This window comes from Panthera onca, chromosome C2 (genome assembly GCF_046562875.1).
Source record: "Panthera onca isolate mPanOnc1 chromosome C2, mPanOnc1 haplotype 2, whole genome shotgun sequence".
NCBI classification, from domain to species: domain Eukaryota; kingdom Metazoa; phylum Chordata; class Mammalia; order Carnivora; family Felidae; genus Panthera; species Panthera onca.
In genome coordinates, this window is record NC_138347.1 from 1,522,050 (window position 1) to 1,540,674 (window position 18,625).

The 18,625-nt window shown below is 53.9% G+C and overlaps 1 protein-coding gene across 11 annotated transcripts in view; it reads right to left on the reverse strand.

Moving 5' to 3' along the window:
- Positions 1 to 18,625, reverse strand: part of ADARB1 (adenosine deaminase RNA specific B1) — a 137,847-nt gene that overhangs the window by 56,703 nt on the left and 62,519 nt on the right. For 2 of the 11 annotated variants that reach the window (XR_009612552.3, XM_060640605.3), the window contains exon 1: positions 10,785 to 10,911. The exons of 5 other annotated variants lie outside the window; for them this stretch is intronic. Coding sequence is in view for 5 of the 6 variants with exons in the window: in XM_060640605.3 (XP_060496588.3) it covers positions 10,785 to 10,884 (100 nt within the window). In the remaining variant the exon portion in view is untranslated. Of the gene's footprint in view, positions 1 to 10,784; positions 10,915 to 18,625 lie in introns of those variants that run through there. 4 more of the 11 variants (XM_060640606.3, XM_060640607.3, XM_060640608.3 and 1 more) reach the window with 4 other exon arrangements.

An 18,625-nucleotide genomic window follows, 5' to 3' on the forward strand; every position in this document is an offset into this window, starting at 1 on the left:
AAAAAAAAGAAAGAAAATGAAAACGACAACGACGTCACCGTGCACCCGTGAGAACGGCCACAACCCGGAACACCGACAACACGGATCGCTGGCGGGGACGCGGAGCAGAAGGAACGCTCCCTCACTGCTGGCGGGAAAGCAGAGAGGGGCAGCCGCCGCGGAGGAAGGTTTGCCGGTTTCTTACAAAACCGAACACGCTCTGACCATACGACCCAGCGGTCGTGCTCCTTGAGGTCTACCCAGAGGAGGTGAACGTTCACGTCCACACGACAACCCGCAGGCGGATGTTTACGGCAGCTTTATTCATAACTGCCAGACCTTGGAAGCAACCAAGGTGCCCTTCGGGAGGTGATGGGCAAACACACGGGTGCGTCCAGACGACGGGATGGTATTCGGCGCTAAGAAGGAGTGGGCCGTCACGCCACGAAGACACGGAGGGTGCGCAGGTGCATCTCACTAAGAGAAAGCAGCCAATCTGAAAAGGCTGCATCCTGTACGATTCTATCTGTGCGACGCCCTGGAAAAGGCGGGACCATGGAGGCAACAGCAAGGTCAGGGGTTGCCAGGGGTGGTCGGGGTGGTGTGGATAAATGGGTAGAATGCGGAGATTTTTAGGGCAGTGAAAACAAGCTCTGTGATACTATGATGGTGGACACGTGTTATCACACATTCGTGCAAACCCACAGATAGTAGCCAACATCATAAGATGCCAGTGCCAGTGCACTGGCCAGTGCCAGTAAGGTGCCAGTGCAGGCTGTCCACTGTAAGAGGCACACCGTTGAGGTGGTGGGTGTTGGTAATGCAGGAGGTGGCGTTTGGCAGGGTCGGGGGGGGGCGGTAAATCTGCACTTCTCCTCAATTCTGCTGTGAATCAAAATCTGCTCTAAAAACGCGAAGTCTTAGTTTTTTTAAAAAAAGGCACAGCGATGCATAACAGCACTCATCATGTCAGCAGGGGAACACTGAAGAGAAGGGGAATCTACCGAATCAGAAGAGCACAGGCAGACGCATCAGGAGGACAAACACTACAGTGACCCCCTTTGCCATCGGACAAATGAAAGGAGCTGCAGCCCTGTCACTGCGGGCAAAGTCCCCCATCCCGTTAATGCTGAGGGCACGGGTGGCACCTCGGGGTAGAGGGTGCAGGGGCGTTGCTGCGGGGGAGGCGGGAGGGCCCCGCGAGGCCTGGTGCACAGGAGACCCTGGCGTCTTCTGGATCGGCTGCAGGCTTGGTAGTGATTGCACCAACGCAAATGCGGGTAAATGTGTCCCCTCTGCAGTCTTACCTGCCCTGCGCACATGCAGCTGGTGTTCAAGCCTGGCACCTCCAGCCACCCGGGTTCTCTCTCCTCCCCCCCACCCCCCGCCAGCTCTTCTCCCAAAGTAAGCACCACACATCCCAGCCTCCCCACCTCTGCCCCGTCCCGTGCACCGGGCATCTCGAGCTGGGGCCCCGCGCATCCTCCCTGTGGCGCGGCCGCTGTCTGCCGCTGGGGCCCTGGAATCGGACATCGCCCCCACACCGCGGCAGGGTGTCTCATAAAGGTCACCAGGAAGTCCTGCAGCACTCGGACCCACACCCACAGGCTCCCCCACCACCTGCTGGAGCCGGGGGGCCACCTCTCCCCGTACAGGGGGACGCCCTGGTCCCTCCTCACCACGCCCATCCCAGGGGCATCCTCAGCACCCTGCCAGCTGCTTTTCCACACGGAATCGCATGATCTCGGGTCACCAGACCTGCCCTGCTTTTCCCCCAGATCATTGCAGGCTGCACCTCCTCAAGTCCTCCACCCGGGAGAGGATCTGCCACTGTCCTAAGCCAGAGTGTCACTCTTCACCTCCCTCCACTCACCGAGGCCTGTGATGTGCAGCCTGCCTCCCCACTTGCCGCCGGCCTCCCCCACTAGGCTGTGAGGCCAGGCACCTCGGCCTCCTGGCCTCTACATGCCCAGCACCCGCCTGTGAGGATGGGCCCGACGAGCGACCCCGAGCTCTCCCACGTCCAGCTCCTTCTCCAGAGCCCTGCCTTTGTGTCAGATACACGGGGCTCACCGCAGCTCAGACAACCTAGCCGAGCCCCGCAGCTGGTCAGGAGTCCCCACCTCCAGTGCCTGCCCCGTCCCAGGGGCTTAACCTGCTGCTACAGCTGTTTCCCCTAAATAGGCCGCACTTTGCTCTGAGACCACAAACACCCCAGATGGCCGGCGGCCTACTGGACGGGAGCACGATGTGCTGGCTCCTCTCGGGTTCCATCCGCTCCGTGTCTGCTGCTCTAATGAGGGCCATGTGTTGGTCTTTGCCAGAAGGAAAGACACAGGATTTTATCAATTTTTCCTAATTTATAACTTTTACTAAAACGTGCCAACTAGATGTCAACTTGTCCAAAAACAGATGAGCTACTGTTAACAACCAGGACCTTATTAGAGAACACAAAGCCCCCAGCCGCTGAGCCGGGCCGCATTCAGCACGGCGGCATGGGGAGACAGCGACCAGAGAAGTTCCCACACTGGGCACCCCGCCGAGGAGCCGGCCAGCAGCAAGCACACGGGCCCAAAGCAGAGGGCGAGGACGGAGACAGCCTTGGCAAAGACGAGAGCCCCAGATTTCCAACATGCTTCTAGTCACTTGCTTCCACCCAAGGATGCAAACCTGCTGTCTAGGGTTTTCCTGACATGGCCAACAGAGCACCCCAAACACGTGTGACTTCTCCCCCAGCACAGCCTTGCACGTGAGCCCCACCACGGCAGGCTCCCAGGCTTGTGACCACTGGAGCCATAGATGCTACGTGCCCAGAAGGCCCTGGGCCACCGCTGAGGCCACCACACTGCTCCCAGAAGGCCCCAGGCCATTGCTGCAGCCTCCCCACTGCTCCCAGAAGGCCCCAGGACCACCGCTGCGGCCGCCCCACTGCTCCCAGAAGGCCCTGGGCCAAGGCTGCGGCTGCCCCACTGCTCCAGAAGGCCCACTGCTCCCCCAGAACCAGTCCCAGCGCCCATCCCCCTGAGCGTTCCTCTCTGGCCGGACCCCCCTGCCCTTCCCAGCAGGCCTCAGAGCTGATCCTCTGTGCCTCCTGGTGTGCAAGATGGGGGCGTCCTGTCTGCGGTGACCCCAACTAATCACATCTTGACTCCTGCTTGTATCTCTATTAGCAGCTTTCTCGAAAACGTGTCTAAAGTTAAGTACTAACTTTCCTCTTGAGTGCTTAAATCAGAAATAGTTGTAAACAAAGCAGCTGTGATCTGGTTCCCACCAATGTGAAAGGTTATCTTCTGAGTACAACTCATGATTAAGAAATGTTTTCCCAGTATCTATGATTATTACTCTCCTCTTACATGGGTCATAAGGGCCTTGTTCAAGGTCACACTCCACCGGAAGCCTGACGCACTTATGTGTGGCCTGCAGGACAGCTATTAGCAGGTGGAGGGGGGTGCTGGTGTGATGGTCCCAGCGAGCCCGGTTCAATTTCTAGCCAGGAGGCCTCCTGCAAGGCTCTCGGGGCTCTGGGTCTCTCTGGTCAGTAACGCTCACAGCATGTGGCCCGGTCCCTGCACGCGGAGAGCACCGCGGGTGTCGGCCATTCGCCACCACTGCGCGGAGCAGGCCAGCACAGACGCTTCGCCACGTCCCATCGCCTGAGGCTGTTTTTGGTAAATCAGATCTCCAGGCTCACTTGACACAACAAGAGACAGACAGTAATTGAAGCAGAGATACTGAGACAACAGCAGACAAGTGCAGGGGATTGATTGTGTCCACACTATAAATTCCACAGCACACAGTAGAAAGGCTGCTTATTCATACTTTCCAGGGACTTAGAGTCATTCTTTTTTTTAAGATTTTCAAAAAAAATTTTTTTTTTGGTTTATATATTTATTTTGAGAGAGAGGGGAGAGTATGAGCAGAGGAGAGGCAGAGAGAGAGAGAGAGGGAGAGAGAGAATCCCAAGCAGGCTCTGCACTGCCAGTGCAGAGCCCGACGTGGGGCTTGAACTCACAAACTGTGAGATCAGGACCTGAGCTGAAATCAAGAGTCAAATGCTTAACCGACTGAGCCACCCAGGAGCCCCAGCATTAAAGTAATTCTTAAAGAAATATATTTTCAAAGTCAAGTCTCAAGTTCGCCTCTAAGCAGTACCCTTGCATGTGCGGTCCGTGAACTCTGCACTCGACAGCACAATGACTACGTTAGAGGATGAGAAACCAGAGTCGGGTGGGGCATCGCATGCAAACAATCAGCCAACAAAAGTGCATCTTACTTATGTAAAAGCCAGTTATATTACGAGTTAAAATCCTATCCGGGAAGATTTTCAGTAAACCAGTGTTCTAGACACGTGAGCCCGGGAACCGCCCCCTTACACGTAACCAGCTCACCCAGCTGAGCACTGGGCTGGCTGCACAGAACAGAGCAGCCAGGACCGAGTCACTCGCAGTCAGCACCTCGCACAGCCGGGCATGGTCATGGTCATGAAGCAATGAAGCCCAGAACCGCATGGGGCCACACGCAGCACCAAGTCGGAGCAGGAGAATGGGCCGACTGGTGTGCCCACAAACACAAAACACAAAGACAACTTGCTTTGGGGCTCACACAGCCTGAGGCCCAGTCCTCACCCAGCCCCTGATCCACACCCGGGGGGCCACGGGTGTGATGGCAGGTGCCAGAGGGAGAGCACCTCCAGGAAAGGCTGATTTCTTCCATCAGCTCTGCCGAGTCCCCTGGATAAATGGCCGTGCATCTCCCTGCACATCCAGGGGCCCTGGAGCGCCCCTGTCAGAAGGCAGCACCTTCTAGATGACCCTGAGGGAGGGAGGGGTGGGAGTAGGGGGTGGGACGGACTCAGTGATCTCCCTGTGCAGGCCAACTGGAAATAAGAGCCACGTCTCCTCAGGCGATCTTTCAATAGCCTTTATAGTCAATAATACAAACACAAACACCCAATTTAAAAAATGGTACACAAACAGGAACAAAACTTATAGAAGAATAAATGTAAATGGGCTTTGATAAGCTTCTTAGTTGTACCTCTTTGTAAGTAAGCAAAGAAAGATGTCAGTTGTCAAGCTGTCAGAGAGCATTAAAGTCACAGGTTGGCTGAGTACAGGGAAGGGTCCCTGTACGGTGAACAGAAATGAGTGGCCTCCACGAAGGCCAAGGCCATGCCTCCTGCGGGAACACCTGGCCTGACTGGCCTTCTCCATGCTGGTGTCTGGGAGGGGGTAAAACCATCCCAAGGTTCAGCAGGACCGGGTGGGAGAGAGCAGGGGGCTGTAGGAGGTGCTCCAGGCAAACCCCACCGAGCAGGAGGGCTCTGAGCAGCTAGCACCGCGGTGGGGTGGGGGTCTTCGAGTGTGTGCTCACCTCCCAGGGGGACGCTGGGAAGGCCCGAAGCACGAGTCAGCACTACTGGGCTCCCACCATAATAACACAACACGAAGACTGAACTGCCACTAACCTTCGAAGTCTGATTCCAGTTCTAACAACTGGACGAAACTATGAAGACTGCTTAGATTCAAAGAAACTATGAAGACTGCTTAGATTCAAAGGTTTAGCTAAAAGAATTATGACCTTTGCAGGGCACCTGGGTGGCTCAGTCGGTTAAGTGTCAGACTTCGGCTCAGGTCACGATCTCACGGTCTGTGAGTTCGAGCCCCACGTCAGGTTCTGTGCTGACGGCTCAGAGCCTGGAGCCTGCTCAGGATTCTGTGTCTCCCTCTCTCTTTGCCCCTCCCCCTGCTTGCTCTCTGTCTCTCTCAAAAATAAATAAAACGTTTTTAAAAACTAAAAAAAAAGAATGATCACTTTTCCTTTTTCATGAAGTTAATCTTGCACCTGTATCTCCGATGTCTTACAATAAGCATTGCTTCCATAATGACAAAAAGGGAGTTTTCATTCTGAGCCACCGTCCTACACATGCCTTACTTTGCAGACTCTGAAAGCGGGCTGGGAAGTCGCAGACCCCCGTCTGAAGCCTGTGGGCTCGGTCTCCACAGTACCCTGTGCTGCAGCCCCTGACAGAGCCGCACACGTCCCGCAGGTGTAACAGCGAATACCGGATGCCTTGCAGACCCGCACGACGTCGGAGCTCAGAGAGACGTTGCAAGTGGCCGAACCACACGCAGAACTAAAACCTGCCGGGCAGACGACAAGCCAGCGGGATGTGGCTACCCGGGGGCACAGTGAGGCAGGGCCACAGGGTGACCTTGGGGCAGGCCCCCCAACTCGCCAGGAGCCTCCGTAGACGGACATCGCTGGTACCAGGGGACCAAAGGAGTCTGAGCACTGAGGCGATCTGCAAATCTGAGGCATCATTCCACTCGATCAGCACCATTACACATACTATTCTAAACGTGTCTGTTTTATACCTAGCAAACACACAGAAACGAGTCTGCCTGAGATGAAATTCTGTGGTTTACGAGGTCCCCACAAACCCCTCGGATGGCCGCCCGCTCTCTCCCGCACTGTCCCACGGCCGCCGCAGAAGGGGCTCCAGAGGACGAGCGAGAACCCCCGGGATGGAGCCAGCGATCCCCCCAGACTTAGGGTGTAAGAGGCCCCACACGAGGGCAGGGTGCATACTCCGGCTGGGGATATCCGTCACGAGGCTCCCGGGCCGCCCGCCCAGGCTGCGCCCCATGACGTGGTGGGCAAAGACGCAGGGCTCTCTCCCTGGGGAGGCGCTGCGTTCTTCGTCGCGTGCGCTGTGCCTCCAGGCCTGGCCACACAGCTGCCTGTGTGCCGCTCTGTGTTCTCGCCCACCCTCCTCTGCTGGACCGGCACGGGGGTGACCCCCTGTGTGACTCCCGAACCTTCTGGCAAAGAACAAAAAGAAGCCTGAAGCCACGGGTGACGGACGGCAGGGGCCGGCTCTGTCTCAGAGCACTGGGGTTGCACCTCACGCGGTCATGCCCTCTGGCCCTCTCCCCTCGCACTGCCTGCCTGTGCTCGCATGTGCACGTGCACGGACCGCCGTGCTCGCTCTCCTTTGCGGCCTCCCCTGCTCCCCAGCATGGCATGCCTGAGCAAATGCACACGCGTTGTCGAAGCCTGATTCCAGAACAACAAAACGTTACCAGCTCAGAATCGACTATGGTGGAAGAAAAGCCTTCACAGAGCATTGTTGTTATAACCACGCTTTGTCCTTCAAAATGGACGCACGCTAGCAACGCATTTGCAACACAGTCTCTATTTGCTCTACTTAGCACAACCTAATTAAAATCTCGCTTATCTGAAAAACACACTGTATTTTCTGGAATCAGGAAAAGAAGCCGACGTGAACGATATTTTCAATGTGAACACTAATAATTACACTAAGAACAGGCAGTGTTCAGATTTGAGCCAATTTTCATACTATTTCCAGAACAACCTCACAAACCTTACTCTACAGGTTTGCTTTACGATTTCAACTGTCGACCTGGAGCGTCTCTGACTTTCGCTAAAGCGTCCCCTCTGGCTGAAGGAGCTCCTCCCAAGCAAGCAGGGTCCCCACCTGTGCCGGGAAGCCCCTCAGCATGAAAGCCACGAAGTGCACATACATCTGTCACAACAGGTTCTAGAAAACCTAGGCCTTCTATCTTCTGCTGTTGTACACTGTTGGGGTGCAGGGCTCAGCAACTGTCTGCGCGTGGGCCCTTCTCCTGGAAGACAGGCGACGTCGATTCCTGTCAGAGACGGGGGAAGAGCCATCCCCTCCTCCCCAACACACAGAGCAGAGCAGAGTGCATCACACAAATCCACCCTCCTCGTCCACCGAATGGTACTTGAGGTGGCTCATTCCAGAGCAAATCCCAAGCCTGAGAGTTGGGGCAGTCCTTCTGCCACTGCCACCCTATCACCTACACCTGCCTGTCCTGTGCATGCCCAAACCCCTGGTGCCAGCACACCAAAGGCTCTAATGGGTACTGTTGGATGGATGGATGGATGGATGGATGGATGGGTAGATGGATGGATGATGGACAGGCAGATGAACGATGTATAGGTAGATGGGTGGAAGGATAGATGGATTAGTAGATGGATGATGGATGGGTACATGAATGAATGAATGGGTAGAGCTGTAGATGGGTGGATGGTGGATAGGATGGGTGGATGGATGGATAAATAGGCAGGTGGATGGATGACGGATGGGTAGATAAATAAGGAATGGGTAGATGGGTGGATGGAAAAGTAGATGGGTTGATGGATGGATGAGAGATGGATGGGTGGATAGACGAGTAAATTCCATCCAACCCTGTGTCTCGAGTTGTCATAGTGCTTGGCACCTCACGAGAAGGCACTCTCTCAGCAAGGTGAGACCAGGGAGAAGCCTGGTGTGACAGCCACCTGCTCTCTCGGGTGCTGCCTGCTTCACCCACAACCGGCTGCATCTCCTCACTCTACACGGAATAGATGGCCTGTTCTGCAGCAGGACTCAGAGGAAGCACACCTCTATGGGTCTGGGTCTCCATTTCTATAAACGGTCCCCACATCCTGTTCTCTTTTTGACCCTGGAAACATGGGGGATCCCAGCCTCAGACCTCAGCACAGTTCAGAGCTGCTGCCCATGTGACAGCAGTCATCAGATGGGGCGCGGGAGGGCTAGGCACAGATAAGGGCATTATCACAATTAAGACAGGTAAGTATTCAACGAGAAAGCCTTTAATGTGGAAGACAGAGGCTCTGTCACACAATGAGGGGTGGGGGGGGCAAGAGAATGCTACATCACCCCCCCCCCACCACCACAATGTTTTACTCAGCAGCTGTGCCCCAAGTGGAAAGAAGGCAACAGCGGCAGCCACCTGGACTGGCTGGGGCCCCGGGAAGGCTGGTGTGTGGGGCCTGACTGTCCCAGCAGCCTCTGCTTTGTGGAGGTCCCGGGTGATGTTGAAATTGCACAGTATTCCTTTTAAACCGTAATTTTCTGATGACTCAGCCAATCTACGTGAGCCTCACACAGTCAACAGCCAGTGACCCGCCCCAGAGAAGGGAGTGACTGTGGGTCATTCGGAAGCCATGAAAGATCCCTGAGATCGTATCACTCCTGAGGCCAACACATAACCCGCTGCTACGCTGTTCTAACACATAATTAAGTTTGGAAAAGCTCACATTATACCAGTCTTAGGAAAAATTCAACACACATGATTTGGAGCACCTTAAGACTGTATAAGACTAAGAGACTATGTTTCATATCTTGTAAAACTTTGCCCATTCGATATAAGTGGAACACTGATCATTTTTAAAGGCCGAAGGGAAACTAACACACAACATGCTGCTGCTCGGGAACCCTCACCGTGGGCTTCCACACACGGGACCGCGCAGTGAACACCACTCGCTCGATCCGGGGGCTGGACTGCTCCATCTCGCAGCTCTCTGTCTCTCAAGCTGTTGCCCCAAAATTACAGCCTGTTTGAAAATGGTTTTCCTAGAGAAGAAAAAGATTCTAGAATGCACGAAGAGGACATTTGGACATTCATCCCCATCGAGTGGGACTAGCACCAACCATCCGAATCACAGCAAGTTCCAAAAAAAAAAAAAACCAAAAAACCAAAAACTGACCATTATTCTTGTACTTTTCAATATTTTCTTCAAATGCTTAGTGATGAGGGGCCATGGAAAAGAATAGTGGCCATCCTAAATTCAGGGTGTTTAATCAACATTTCTTAGTTTTTGCTTTTACCTTTGTCTTAAGGACACCCTTCTTTTCAATGCTTAACTGAGGGAACAAAGGGCAGCACAGCAGCCTGAGGCAGGGGTGTGCCACAGCTGCAGGCCCAGCACCGGGTCCCCTGGGCATGCGTCCCCTGGGCACGGCGCTTTCGTCCCGGATGCACACACTGGCATGATGTCCGCCCCTGAAGTCTACAGATGACGACGCCCTCACTGCTCCCAGACACAGCTCTGTTGGGCACAAGCATCTTTGTGGACTGAGCACGACTGCTCCTCTCAGGTGGCTTTCTTCTTCTTTTCTCTGGGAAGTCACACAACACGGTGGCTCGCCTTACTCCCCGCAGGGGTGACACTCTCTGGCCACAGATCATCCCAAGGATTCTGGGGTAGTGCAACGGCGTCCTGGTCCTACCAGTTGGTGGGCAAGAAGGGGACGCCCACCAAGGGAGGCTCACTGGACGGCAGGCCAATCCCCTCACCAGAAGCATCTTTTCACCTGACACACTAGTTAACTGTCGGCGTACGAGGACGGCGAACTCTCAACACCCTTTGAGCAGCAACTCACCCCACGGCCAGTGGTCTGTGACTTTTACCGTCATGAGAGCTTTTAAGCCTGGTGTTAAGAAAAGGTACGCAGAGTTTCAATGTCCTAAAACATCAAGTTGAACTAGAGACTAAAATGACCTGGTGCTGAATGCAAGGAACTTGTTCTCCGTGTTCTTACAAGGAAACTATTCTCACAAGGGCTGCCGCAGCCTTACTTCCCACAGCGTCAAGAGGAGTTTTAAGGCTACAAAAGTTACGAACAAAGAGTGGCAGCGAAGGAGAAGTCATTATAAAGCATCTGTCTCAGGAGGAAAAATCTTTTAGTACCCAACACTACAAACTCCTAAGCCTTCATAAATCTCTTCCTAAAAATATACCTTAAACACTGAGGCTAAAATGCCTTCTATACATGCGCTTTTTAAACCTACCTTCTAAAACAAGCCCCCTCTCAAACTGTATACGACGCCAACGTAAGGAATGAGGCACCTGGAAAGGGGAGGCGGGAGGTCCCCGGCATCGGCAGGACCCCGAAGCAGTCCGCCCCAGAAAGCATGGGATCACAGGCAAGCCCAGCGTTTACGTTTTAGGATCAGGGCCAAACGGGTTACCTCTCCTCTCGGAGCGTTTCCTGCGCCTCCTTTTCCATCGACGCCCCACGATGCCGAAGAAGGCCCCCGTGCTCACGGGGCCGGCAAGGAGCGAGGCCATGCGGACGAGCGAGGCCAGCGCCGCCCGGCCCCGGCCACCACCACCGCCGGCGGGCACCCCCTGCCGCCTCGGGGAAGCAGCGCCCCTCTGCCCCCGGCTCATCCCTCAAACTGCAGAACCAGGGCTTCACCAACACCACAGCGCCTTCGAAGCACACCGCCCAGCAGTGACGTGTGACAGTTAACCCTTCCGTGCGGGCCCGGACACAGCAGCGCGAGCGGGAGCGAAAGGCACGCGGGGACCCCTTGCAGGGCAGCGGAAATCTCCACTGGGACCCGCACAGTCCTGCCTGGAAAAGGCTGCTGTCGCCTTTAAAATGGACAGAGCTCCTCAAACGAGGAGGTGGAAGTGTCGCCACGGGAGTGCGGTTTACAAAACAAAGCTGCGGAAAAGCACACGGCACGGCGCCCCGCTGAGCCCCAGCAGGCGGCTGCCACACGGTGCGGTGCGGGGACCACAGCCCTGGACCCTGGATGTGGGGCACGCCCCACCTATGTTCCCACCCCCCCCTCCCCGCCCCCCCCCCCCAGCCCCATTCCAGGGATGGCGTCCCCCTCCCCTCCGGAGCCACACACTGCCCTGCCGGCTCCTCTGCGGGGGGTACAGCCAGGCCCCCTGGGCGGAGCCACCAAGCCCAGGGGGCTGTCTCTGGGATCCAGCATCTAGGGCTGACGCGGGACAAGCTGCAGCCCTCAACACCCTCCTGTCCAGACGAACGCCGTTCAGGCCCCAGGGAGACACCATCCCAGATCTCGGCTCTGCATCCTTGGAACAAAAGGCACCTGCACCCAAAAGCCCTGAAGAGCCGGGGTGTCCTGGGAGGAGTCAGGAGGGGGAGGTGGCCGTGGCAGAGCACTGGGGTAGAAGAGCAGACCGATGAACTCACCCAACTCTCCTCTCAATGCAGAGCAATCGTATCTTGTATAACAAAGTTCCTTCCCAGTAACGCCCAGCATCCATTTTCCAGCTCACTATTCTACAGGCACACAAGCTGACACGGGATTCAGCACGACTGCACACGGTGCCTGAGGACTGTGCCCCCATACGAAGCAGTTCCTGTTACTCTCACATTTGTGCCTGTGCACGCCCAGACACCCTCCAGGTGTGGCATGCCCTGTGCGGGCAGCCAGATCGACGGGGACACCACCATCGCCAAGAGTTCCACTTTTTATACAATTATTAATGTGATCTGACTAAATTTTCAAAGTGTTAAACTAAAAACCAGCTTTCGGGGCACCTGGGTGGCTCAGTCGGTTAAGCATCGATTTCGGCTCGGGTCATGATCTCACAGTTTGTGAGTTCAAGTCCCGCGTCGGGCTCCGCGTGGACAGCATGGAGCCTGGAGCCCGCTTCGGATTCTGTGTCTCCCTCTCTCTCTGCCCCTCCCCTGCTTGGGCTCTCTCTCTCTCTGTCTCTCAAAAATAAATAAATGTTAAAATTTTTTTTTTAATTCAGTTGTCTTTAAATAATTTGACTTAAACATTTGATATTAACTGTAATTTATATTTTGTAACTTACATTTAATAGATAATTTTTTTAAAAGTATTTTCTGAAAACATGAACAAATTACTGACTTTTGCTTTATTGTTTACTGAAATTGACATTTTTGACAGGCATATAGTCAAATTTTATACTATTTTAAACTCAATTATGTATTTTATTTTTAATCGTTTGGACTAAGGACCAGATAATAAGTATTTTAGACTTTGTGGTCCCATGTCTCTGTTGCTTACAAACTCATGGAGGATGTCATGGCGTTGGGGGTGGGACGGAGAGAGAAGCTTCTGGCAAAGGCTCTTCCCCAGGTCTGGGACAGATTCCTTCGGGAAGCAGAGAGATCCTTCTTTCTTACGGCCTTCTCGGCCTGTGAGATGGGTGTGGGGCTGGGGGTGGGGGAATTATTGTGACAGTGACAGCCCACGGTGCCAGGCCAGCCCTGCAGACCACCCCTACGAAGCCTCCAGCGGCGGGACAGAACCCACGGCCCATCCTCAGGGAGGAAGAGGAAAGTGCAGCGGCAGGTGGAACCACAGAGCCCGGCTCTTAGGAGACGCTGGAAGGAACCCGGCCTGAAAGCGGGGGCGGGGAGCAGGCTGGGGGCCGGGAACATCAGGTCTGGGCACCGTCCACGTGCATAGCCAGATGGTTCCCACGGGGACCACGCAGGACCAACGCACAGGCAGGCGGAGTTCTTACGGCTCTGTGGCCACCAAGCTGGAGGTGCCCTGCTGCTGTGCTGTGCCCACAAAGGCCTGGCCTAACATACCCAAGATGCCCTAGTTTGGTAGAAGCAGCACTTGGACAGCAAACAACCTCCCTCTCTCCAGACAGACATCACAGCCTTCGCAACTTCACGTGACAAGCAGCCTTGGAAAAAATCGTCGCCGGCACCACGCACCTGCACTGGCATTCCTGCCAGCGGCCACTCGGGACCTTGGGAGCTTGGAATCCCTGTCAAGTTCAGAAGCACACTCTATCCCCAATGGAGGAATTTAAAAGGAACCCACAGGAATGAGAACCAAGAAACCACAAAGGAAACCATGAAGAAAAACATATGCAGTCTTCAATTACTTTAAATAAGAAACGAGAAAATTTCTTTGGACTTATTTTATAATACCAAGTTACTTATTGTATTTAAAGCCTGGGTACTTCCATGTTTGTTTGTTTGTTTGTTTGTTTGTTTTTTATTAATTGTTCCCTTGCTACGCATCAAAACAAGTTAGGTACCTAACTGTGAAAATGGCTACATACTCTGATTAACCAGGCTGGAGATGCTGAGGACAAGCCAGAAGCTCAAAACCCAGAGCACAGCAAGGGACTCATGCGAGAAGAGCACGGAGAACAGCATGGCCTCCAACCCCTCCGAGGACACACGGGCTCAGGAGGGGAGCACACAGCCACTGGGCCTGGAGCACAGAGAACAACACGGGCTCCAACCCCTCCGAGGACACACGGGCTCAGGAGGGGAGCACACAGCCACTGGGCCTGGAGCACAGAGAACAACACGGGCTCCAACCCCTCCGAGGACACACGGGCTCAGGAGGGGAGCACACAGCCACTGGGCCTGGAGCACAGAGAACAACACGGGCTCCAACCCCTCCGAGGACACACGGGCTCAGGAGGGGAGCACACAGCCACTGGGACTGGGCCCAAGGGTATCTTAATGGGGACTGAACCAAGGAAGCAGCAATTTGAGAAATAGAGCCAGAACTTCTGGAACTCTCTTATGCAGAAGAAAGAGCTTAATACTGTCAGAATCTTGAGCAATCCAGATATAATCCAACATAGCTTTTTTTTTTTTTTTTTTTTAAAGGTAAATGGTAAAAAGCTGTCTGGGCTCTAGATTTTTTATGATGAGACTATTCTGAGAAAATAATGGCCAAAGAAGTCGGGTAAAAACAAGGAACATCCCCGTGCTATGAGAAGACACTCACATTTTTAATGTTTTCTCTTTCTCCATTAGGGTTTTGGTCTCTCCAGAAAGCTGAGCTCAGTGGTGGCCCCAGGCTCTAGCTCATCCCCCACTTGGAAAGGGGGGCTAGCCACGTCAGCCCCACCCTGCCTCACCTGCAGGCACAGCACAGGCAAGGCCACCTGGAGGTCAGAACCAGCTGCTGGGTGACCCCGGGGTACCAGTTTCCTCTCTGTGCCCTTGAGATGAGAAAATTACAATTTCCCCATCTCTGTCACAACCCTGACCTGAAAGAGACAAAACGTTTTACATCAAGACATATCACAATTTATGAAAAGCGTATTCATAAAAGAAAAACTTGCAAAGTGAAAAATTCGCATATACGCTTACATGTAAAATTCTTAGGGCACGAATCAGATAAACCCAAAAGCAGAAAACTGGTAAATCCAGGGCTGGTACAAAGGCTGTGTGGACCGATTCAAAGGCTCCTGGCTGGTGCCTGCCAGAGCTTACCTACCACACCAGCGCACATGCTGACCGACGAAAACCCACTCCACGCACTGTTTCGTGGGAATCTGTCAACTAAGACGCTGCCTGAAGTGGAAACACACTAAGACCACAATCCAAGAGATACGCTATCCTTGAAAGTTAATTTGGAAATTATAGTTAATGTTGTGAAAGACACAGCGGTAAGTTTGTTAGCAGACCCCCTGCCGCCGTCATCCTGCCGTCTGCGTGTCTGCCTTGGGTTACGTGCGCCACGCTGTCAATGGAGACATTGTTCCAACCGCTTTCCTAGATGCTGCATTTGTCTACCTGGCATACGTTTCTTGCGGGGAAAAATCATATTAACTCTATTTTCTTTTTCTTAATGCTCTGGCATTTAGGCACCTTATAGACCCCGGGAGAGACTGCTCCTCCCAGGGCTAGCCAATTCTTTTTTTTTTTTTTTTAATGTTTTTATTTATTTTTGAGAGACAGAGAAACAGAGTACGAGCATGGGAGGGGCAGAGACCGAGGGAGACACAGAATCAGAAGCAGGCTCCAGGCTCTGAGCTGTCAGCACAGAGCCTGACGCGGGCTCAAACTTATGAACCGAACCGTGGGATCATGACCTGAGCCAAAGTCAGATGCTCAACTGACTGAGCCCCCCAGGCGTCCCCAGGGTGAGCCATCTCTTAAACACAGCAAAGGGGTCAGCCAGGAGTGTACCTTTTTATGCAAACAACCTCCTCACTTCTTTATGGAACTCTCACATCAAGCTAGTGTTGCCTTTGTTCTAAAGCATTCCAGGGCCCCGGACCAGGCAACTAGAAACCAAATACAGCCCAAAGCCTGCCGTGATCATTCAAACGGCCAATCTGCAACTGCTCCCCCTGCCCCCTCTTGCCCTTCCTGTGGAAACCCTAAGAAAGGCTCTGGCCTAGTCCTTCCCCTCACCCTGGACCAAGCCTGGCTCACTGTGTGGTCTGTGTGGCACGGCCCCTCCTCTAGGGGAATGTAAGTCATAAAGTCTTCTTTCGGTGGCACTGGCCTCCCCGCGATGTCATAAAGTAGAGCCCCGGGGGGACAGTGGGACAGCAGTACCATTCTCGAGACTGGCCTGGTCTACTCAGTGTTACGTGGACTTAGGTAGACCGGTCTCCCAAGTCTACTTAGTGTTGCCTCTTAACTAAAGGGCACGTAACAGTCTATAAAACAAAAAACAAGCCGTCATGTTGTGCAATCCTAACTGACATCTGCCCTGCATTCATATAAAACACTGGGTAAAAATGGCAGTCACATATATTTTGCCACCATCCCACAAACTGATCGGTTTTTTCCTCATCGCAGGACACAACCCAGTGCACGGTAGATCTTCCGAACATAAAAAATGCCATATTTTCTGCTTTCTTCAAAGTCAGAGAAGCTGAGGGTCCACGGGCGTGGCAAGGCACACGGCGCCCCGACGTGGCGGGTGGGTGCCGCGGACCCAGAACGAGCCCTCCCGGGGCGTCCGTGCTTCGGAGCCACACACACGACGCTACCGGGGCCCAGGTAAGGTCCTAACGCAGAAGTCATCTGTTTCTTTCTTCTTCCCAATTCTTCCTTCTACCTTTAGGATTATTTAATAGCAGCACAAAAGGAGAATGCCTGCATTCATGAGCTTCAAGAGATTCACAGCAGAATGGCAGCGATTTCGTGCACCAGACAAGGTTTCTGCAATGATTAAACTGATAGTTTATGCTTTAAAGAAGTACTTTGAAGACCTTTTCTCCAACTTTAACGGTGCATCCGTTTCCGACTCCAGCTGCCACATCTTTGCAAGTTAATAGCCTACTGGAATTCCAGGACCGTGTCATAAACAGCCGTGCGCCATTTAGCACCTGACGTTCCCGGTGCCTCATTAATTTCACTTTTATCAGCGTCCTCAGAGGAAAGACTCCAAAACTTACTGTTCTTAGAATATTAATTTATGAAAAGACTCTTAAAAATTATTTCCTCTTTTAAGAAGGAAAAAAGGAGTTTATTCCATTAGAATTCTAAACTCTGTACAACGAGTCAGTTATTACACAGAATCAATACGTGAGAAACTGAAGCACGACTTATCAGGACAGTGCCTCAAAACTATGTGTTAATAAGAAAAACAGCAAATACGCATGCATTCACTCACTGAACTAATGGTGAGCACCTACTGGGGAAGGGCCCGGAGCCGGACATGGTCAGAGGACAAACGGACCGCAGCAGCTGCCCCCCGGAGCCTCTGTTCCGCCAAGGGCAGGGAAGACCACTGACGGGGAGCACCATAAACGATGGAACGGCCTTGTACGTTGGAGGAGGCGGCCATCGGCCCAGAAGGGGACAGGGGCAGGAGGGCGGCGGCCGTGCTCCCCAGGCCTGAGGGAGGCTGCGGGGCAGCAAACACGAGGAACGGGCAGGCGGCGCGGGGGAAGAGTGTTCTGAGAATGAGGGACAAGACTCTGCGGCAGCACCTGGCGTGGCCCGGGAACAGCCAGGAGGCCGGACCGGCAGAGGTGGAGACCGGGAGGCCAAGAGGGCAGCTCGAGGGGCCTCTGGGCCAGTGCACGGACCTGGCAGTCCCTCTGCCCATGATTACCCTAGTCCTGGCCTCTGGCCTCTGGTGAAGAACAGGTATGGGGTGAGGGTTGATGCAGGGAGACCAGTCAGGAGACTGGTACAGACAGACCCAAGGGCTCAGAGCACGTGACGGTACAGGTGAGAAATAACCAACGCAGACGCGTGCTAAGGAACGGCAGACAGGCTCTCCCGGTGGCCTAGAGGCAGAGCAGAAAAGAGGGGATGGCCATGGCTTGCGGCCTGAGAGCCTGGAGAGATGGGCAGACTGTGGGTGGGGTCGGGAACCAGGGGTCCGGTTTGCTGTCTGTGGTCAGAGACGTCTGCAGATCCCCAGGATCCGAGGCTGACAGAGGTGCGAGGGGGTGGGACCCCAAGTCACGAGAACGGACAGAGCCCAGGATAGACCGGGACTGATCCAGGAAGGGCACCGCTGCTGGCAGCTCATGGGACGGGAAGGATGGGCAGGGAGCTTGCAAGGGAGCAGCCCCTACAGCAGAGTGTGGACTATGTTCACCAAGAGAATGTCAGCTGAGAGTCACCACACGTGTGCCAGCTTGCTCACACTTCACCAAATCTCAGTAAAGGAGACTGAAATGACTGCACAAGGGCAGCCTGGACACGGCCACCCTTTGTTTTACAACCATCAGAGATGTCACTCAAGTCTTTGTGAGCAGAGCTGTGCAGTGTACAACCCACACAGCTGTACAGCGTGGCCACGATTATAGCACCACGGTAACCAGCACGGAGCCCAAGCCTTCTCTGGTTGAAGGCCCACTTGACCTCCGGCTAGCCAGAGAACCTTGGGCAAGTTCTCACCGTCGTGGCTCCTCAGATTCCTCGCGTACACCCCAGGAGGCGGGGATGGCCCATGCGCAGGCTCGCGCTCACCCGGGGGACCAAGGGAAGGCAGGGTGCAGGGCATGGTGCCCAGCTGGGCTCTGGCCGCCGTCACATCACGGGCGCCGCCACGTTATGAAGAGGAGCCCGCCAGCTACAGGGGCTCGAGTAGCGCATCCAAGGTCACAAGCTGCGTGAGCGGCAGAATGTTGTTCAGAATCCAGGACACTTCGACCTTGGGACCCACGCTCTTGGCTCGTTTACAGAGTTGCCCAGTTAAAGCAAAAACAAGATCGCTCAAATTTCTTTTTTTATATGTTATAATTCCTTATGGTTTGAGGTCAAAATAATACATACACATTTCTTTAAATGAACGTCTCAGCTTCCTAAATTACAATGGGTTTAAACAGACAG